This window comes from Macadamia integrifolia, unplaced genomic scaffold (genome assembly GCF_013358625.1).
Source record: "Macadamia integrifolia cultivar HAES 741 unplaced genomic scaffold, SCU_Mint_v3 scaffold1915, whole genome shotgun sequence".
Classification (NCBI taxonomy): Eukaryota; Viridiplantae; Streptophyta; class Magnoliopsida; order Proteales; family Proteaceae; genus Macadamia; species Macadamia integrifolia.
Window position 1 is genome coordinate 92,700 of NW_024868416.1, and position 6,417 is coordinate 99,116.

Sequence of the window (6,417 nt, forward strand, 5' to 3'; positions counted from 1 at the left end):
GGAAAAAAAAAAAAAAAAGAATAACCAAACTAGAGAAGATGAAGTGATCGTACCCGTCTGTTAGTGTTTCCGTTGGCATTGCCGTTGCCGTGGATGTGCATGAAAAAATTGTTAATATAGAGACTACTGCCGGGAGATCCATGGTTGGTAAGCGAGGGAGGAATAAATTCTTCAGCCATAGGGTTCAGCTTAGAGAGGAGTTCCTCCAAATCCCTCATATCTCTTTTGAAACCCTCGGCGGCCACCTCCCTCTGCAAATCGACAGCGTTCGACCGCTGATGTGTATGGCCAAACGCAGACTTTCCGGCGGTTCCATGCTGCGTCGACATCGCACTGACCAGCAAGTTCTGCACTCCATTTTTAGGTCCCTGGTCCAGATTGTGCTGAACATGAGGCTTGTGGTCGACAACGTGAGCAGGGGAAGACGCCGTCCTCTGCTGCTGATGACGATGATGAAACTGCTGGACTTTCATATGAAAGGTCTGATCATGCGAGCGGAAGGTCTGGTTATTTTGCTGCAGGTTAGGATCCCCCATCCGAACACCTAAATGGTTTTGCTTAAGCTCTTCTACATCGTCAGGAGCATGTAAATCCAAAGCTCCAGCTTCGAAATTACGACTTGAGGTACTAACATTGATCCCCAAATCTGTCCCGGCATTCTCAACCACCGCCATGATCGGAACTCCAAGCTCCACGCGTCCTCTCAGGAACAATCTGTGATTTTAATATTTTCTTATTTGTTCTGAACTTTTATCGATCGAACGAACAAGAAATCCATCCTAAAACAAAAATAGAAATGGATAAATAAATGCAGGAATGGCCTAAAATCACATGATACACGAGACCGTACCTGCTTCTCTAAATCATCTTGATCGATCGATATAGAAACCACCTCGAGATCGCTTCGGATAAAACGACATGCCAGCCGAAGAAATTTTCTCCGAATTGAAGACGGAAAAAGATGGAACAAAATGGAATAGAAAAGTAACGTAGTCAGTTCTGCGGATCGTTAGTTCTCTCTTCTGCGCGAGTCGCGACTGCGCTTTTTTTTTTTTTTTTTTTTTTTTTTTTTTTTTTTTCGCCTTTTGAGCCTTTTTGGAATTTACTCTATTTCAAACATCATGTATGCGTGGATTGATGGGTCTGCATGTGGATGTTATGCATAATGGAGCATGAAAATAATGATATTAGACCCATACATGCATTTTTGATGGATGATGAAATGATGCTGCTTTGGTGATGGATGGTTTTGCTTTGGTGGGTATGCAGAACTGGTCCATGTTTTTCATTTGGAAAATTATCTTGTACCACATTATTTTTTAAATTTATCTGAGATGCCACTTTAGCAAATAAAAAATGACAAACGTACCCTAAAGTCTAACACCGTCAATTTACAAATGAAATTTACCTTTTTGACCTTAAAACAAAATACAAATAAAAAAAGGCTAATTCTCGTTTGAACCCTAGAAAGAGGACGTTTGCAGCACCTCTTCTTCTCAGGCAACGATTACAGTAGTGAGGTCGGCGCTTGCAGCAGCCAACAATTGACGACCAATCGAAGGAAGATAGAATCATTGGGGGTGAAGAACATAGGAGCTGCACCAACATTGAGGGTGATCATCGAATATCACTACTTCAACTGAAATAGAAGTATAGGACTGCGAAGGGTTTTCTTTCAAACCCTTTGAATCGTCGCCGCCGTCAGCGATCTACTCATTAATTGTAGTGTATTCATTTGTTGTCTAGCCATCTACAATGGTAGCTTCTTAGCGTAATTGTTGGGTATTGTTGTTTTTCATCACGTGTGGTTTAAGAATGTTTCAACAAAATGGATAGGTGGTGCATGATTCATTATCAAATTTTAGAGAAACCAAATCAGGAACTTTGTCTTCCTACCGTTTTGCCGAGGACAAGGTGGGTGACGCTTTGGTGACATATTTCTCTATTTGCACCTATTTGACAATACAACTCCAGCTTTTGGAGGTGCTTCGATAATAAGGGAAGAATGTCTAGCTGATTCTGACATCATCTAATACGCAATTGATTTGATCCAATAAGGAAACATTCCGCTCCGGAATTCTAATTTGATATATTTGCCCATTGAAACTGCAGATTGCCGATGGCGACTGTCACCCTTTATCTTCCTACCGTTTTGTACCACTATGAGATCGTTCCGACCTGTGTGTGGCCCTATACCCCATTCCGATCAATCGTCAGGTACAACCCAATTACTTCTTCTTCTTCTTCTTTTTTAATCGCAATTGTGAAGGAGTTCAATCTATATCTATCCATGTATTCTTCTAACTCTAAAACTAAGGGACTCATAAATGGGGCGGCGGTCTAGCGGAATATTGATTGGAATGGGGTGGAGGGCCCAGGCGAACTTACCGTGTAGTAATTTGCCCTGGGGAAGAACAACAGCAGTGTTTATTAGTCAAGAGGGTAAAATAACAAATTTTCCCTTGAAGGGTAAACATGTCATTTAAAAAATACCAAAGGTGACACGTCATCACTTCACGCTTGTGAGCTAACGGAATGGATTTAAGAGTAATTATATTTAAAAAAAATGGTGTATACATGTCATTTTTTTTTTTAGGGTGATATCTCAGATAAATTTAAAAAACAGGGGTAGTACAAGATAATTTTCATTTTCATGTTATATTCACTGCATGGAGAAATGTGAATTAGTAGTTACCACTTATGGCCCACGGCTTCTACTCTCACGCAATAAGCTATATCCCATACGGTGATTATCTTATCTTTTCACTCTATTAAACAAGAGAATAGTAGTATAATAACTATTTTTTTCCCTCCATCTTTTTTTTTTTTTTTTTTTTTATCTAACAAAAAAATAGTAAAATAACTATCTTGTTTCTTTCTATCTATCTTAGCCATCATATTGAAAAGTGGTTAATACCAACAAAAATATTGAGAAGAGTTGGGGTATGGTACCGAAGGTCTGAAGAGCCTACATTTACATTAGCCCCAAGTTGTCTAGTTGCCTGTCACTGGGTTAGCATGCTCATCATCCATCATCCATCGAAATTGAATTCACAACTTAAATCTAAATCAATATATCATTTCTTAATTGATTCAAATTTTGTTTTGTTTAAAAAATAAAATGGTTTATTAATTGTTTTTGTTGAATTTGAATTGATAAATCATTGATTTTAAAATGATTTAAGTTTTATTTGAATCAATATCCCAACATTGTCTAGTGTTTTGTAATGGATTTACACCATATAAATTAATTTAAAATGTTTTCAATTCTTAAGTCATATATTGAGCCTAGTGATGTGTGGTTCAAGCCCAATAATAGTTCATGGAGTCGAGATCACGATACACACCATCCTTTTAAACAGATTAGTCACAATGATGTTGCGATTTCATGGAGTTGAGATCAGAGAATACCTCATCCTTTTAAAAATATCAGTCATAAAATTTGAAGAAAAGTCGTTGGAGATTGCCAGAGCTCTCTTTCAACCACCTTCACTGCAGCTATTGCCCCTTGCAAACCCATGAACCACACATTCTGCAACCCCATGCGACCACAATCCCTTTGACCTCCACCCTCGTTGTGATGGGAGATTAGCGTTTCCTGCAACTCATCTTATGCCTTTCCACCCTCTGTCTCAGTCACTCTCCCTCCTTGATCTTCTCTCCGCAAGAGGCAAATGATGATTTCTATGCAGTGTATCTACCTCTTCCAGCCATCGGCAACACTATTGGCATTGCTACTATTGCAACTTCAGCAACACCTTAAATTCCAACCCAATGAACTATACATCACCCATCTTTTTCCCTAATTGTTATCCTTCAAGGAAGACAAGGGAAGTAAAGGGAAGGAAATATAAAAGGGGAAGAAGAAAAATCAAATAAAAGCTAAAAGGGTCTTTTACATCAACCTTCCCTGTCGTTCGTCGAAATTACATAATTCTCCCCCTTAAAATCAGAAAATTACATTTATACTCACAAAGTTGAATCCGTTAGAGAAGTGTTTGTTTTGAATTTTTATTAACGAAATTGCCCCTAACCCTTTTTAAGACTCACACTTCTCTTTTATACCCAAACATCATGTACAAAGAGGACAACATTGGAGGACTACGGTGGAGAGGAGGAGAGGATATTCCGACGGATTTTTCAGCCGATACCAGACCCATCCGAGAAAAAAAGAAAATGACAGTGACGGCGGCCACCGAAATTCCCCTACAAGGTAACCAGCCAAGACTCTTTCTGCACATTTTTTTGTTCTTTCCAATCTCTCAATCCCATCGAACGGTCGCCTTCACACCTCAACTAGCCTTGAAGCTCTCCTATTTAAAAAGAACCGATCCCGATTTCCTAATTTAAACATTCCCCTCCTGGAAGTAAAAACAGGGGTAAAGGTACTGGTTCTCTTCTTGTAAAAAGGAAAGAAAACAGAGAAAATGGCCTCTCGATCGGGTTTAAGGTTTCAAAATCATCTTATTTCTTAATTCCCCGAGCTCAATATCTAGATTTCTTCCATGGGCATCTTTCCAAATCCTATAACAACAAAATCGTTAGTCTGGAACAACAGCTCTATTCTATTCGCTGTTGAAAGTCAATGTTCTTTGTGGCTTCGTTACAGATCTTCCCGACGATTTCACTCGACGTCCCTTGCGTCTCTAATGGATAGAGTACAGGAACCCTAATTCAATTGTTTACAGTTTACGGATTATGGTGTCCCTTTTATGCGGTGGGTGGTATCCTAATTCATCAGAGTAAGAGATACTGAAAACAATTAGTTTGTGAATTTGTATCTTGATTGCTAGATCAAATATTTTGAACCATTGGGAGAGTAGTAATGCCAGAGGAGGACCTGGTCGAGCTTAAGTTCAGGCTGTACGATGGGATCGACATCGGACCTATCCAGTATTCGTCAGCCTCCACTGTTGCCATGCTCAAGGGAAGTTATTATGACTGTTGGTGCGAAGCCCGCCATTGAAATTGTGGCTATTGTTATTGCTAAGATTGACAGGAGATTCACGGTGGCGATTCTTGGAATAAGATCTAGGTGTGGCATTCGTCGATGGTGGTGGATGAGAAGGCATGTCAACAAACTCTGTAAATGAAGACGACGAAGCCGATGATAGCGCCGTCGGATTCCATTCCGAAACCATGGAGACTCAGCAGAAGGCATGCATTAGAGAGAGAAGACTACAAAGTGAAAATGATTCAGATAATGTCGGATTAGCAAATGAAATTTCCATTGAGGATCACCAGAATCCATGACGGTGGTGGTAGAGGTTCGGAGAAGAAACTTAATTTTTGTTTTCAGAGGCTATAATTGGAAGAGAATAACCAAAGAAAGCCAAAGCCACCTCAACTGGTTGGAGATTACACAGAATGGAAGGCAGATGTATCACCGTAGCCCGTCGCCTGAGAAGAAACCAATTTCGGAAAACGACTTCGGCAGAGATGACTTCGCCTGTAGAGATTCAACTTCACCGGCAGAGATGACTTCGCCTGCAAAGACTTCGTTGGAGAGAGGTACAATCGCCTGAGAACTCCAAAAACCCTGCTAACAAGTGAGGTAGGGATGCTGAACACTAAAGGGCAAAATGGGATTTTCAGTAAAATTCTATTCAGTTAACAGAATGACCCTACAAATATGCTAACGGTGTTAACTTTTTGGGTTTAAATGTATTTTTCTGATTTTCAGGTGAATTATGTAATTTGAGCAAACGACAAGGGAGATTGATGTAAATCACCTAAACTGAAAAGATAGGCAAAGCATGTAAAGAAAGAAAACACTAATAGAACCCTTCCAAATCACATAAGCAGAGGAAACCAAATAAAAAATCCCAACTATAGAAACCAAAACCTTAATGGAGATAGAGAATCTATTAAAAAAAAATAAAAGTGAAACAATTCATAAAGGATGTCGTCTTTGTTTGGTTGACATGGAAGAATGCATACAAATCTATTGTCGTATGCATTGCGCTTCACCCATCCATATACCCCAATATCTTTGAGATTGCACCCTGAACCCAACTACAAAACTCACGACCCCCTACCCTTGCCCATCCTAAGATAGCACATTGAATCAAAATCCCAACCCCTACTTATCCATGAGGCTCCATCTACTTCTTCGACTGAACCATCGTCGCCTACAACCCCAGCCATAAGCCCCCTTTCGCCGTGAATTTTCATCACCACCAAACGTTGTAACATGTGATTGGATATAGTATCCCATAAACCTGCAATAATCCACTCCGCTATGTTGATCTTACATGTCCTCTCTCTCTCTCTCTCTCTCTCTCTCTGACTTCTCTTGGTTTCAATCTCTCAAACATTTCGACCTTATGCACAAAACAACCACACCAAAATTTTGATGGGGAAAGTAATGGTGAAGCGGTGTTCCATTTACTTTACTTCCCCTATTCGTCACCCCCA

The 6,417-nt window shown here is 39.9% G+C and overlaps 1 protein-coding gene and 1 long non-coding RNA gene across 4 annotated transcripts in view; one reads left to right on the forward strand and one right to left on the reverse strand.

Annotated features, from left to right (window-relative positions):
• The window catches only part of LOC122065184 (polyadenylate-binding protein-interacting protein 12-like), a 39,903-nt gene extending 38,841 nt beyond the window's left edge, over positions 1-1,062 (reverse strand). The window contains exons 1-2 of one of the 3 annotated variants that reach the window (XM_042628995.1): positions 851-1,062; positions 54-779 (exon numbers count right to left, since the gene is read on the reverse strand). In XM_042628995.1, the coding sequence (XP_042484929.1) occupies positions 54-674 (621 nt within the window). In that variant the 5' untranslated portion in view covers positions 675-779; positions 851-1,062. The remainder of the gene's footprint in view (positions 1-53; positions 780-850) is intronic. The other 2 variants (XM_042628994.1, XM_042628993.1) reach the window with 2 other exon arrangements.
• A 2,882-nt stretch (positions 1,063-3,944) lies between these two features.
• Positions 3,945-5,735, forward strand: LOC122065189. Its single transcript, XR_006135940.1, has 2 exons — positions 3,945-4,213; positions 4,794-5,735. It is a non-coding gene; the product is annotated as an uncharacterized LOC122065189 (long non-coding RNA).
• Positions 5,736-6,417: the final 682 nt, after the last annotated feature.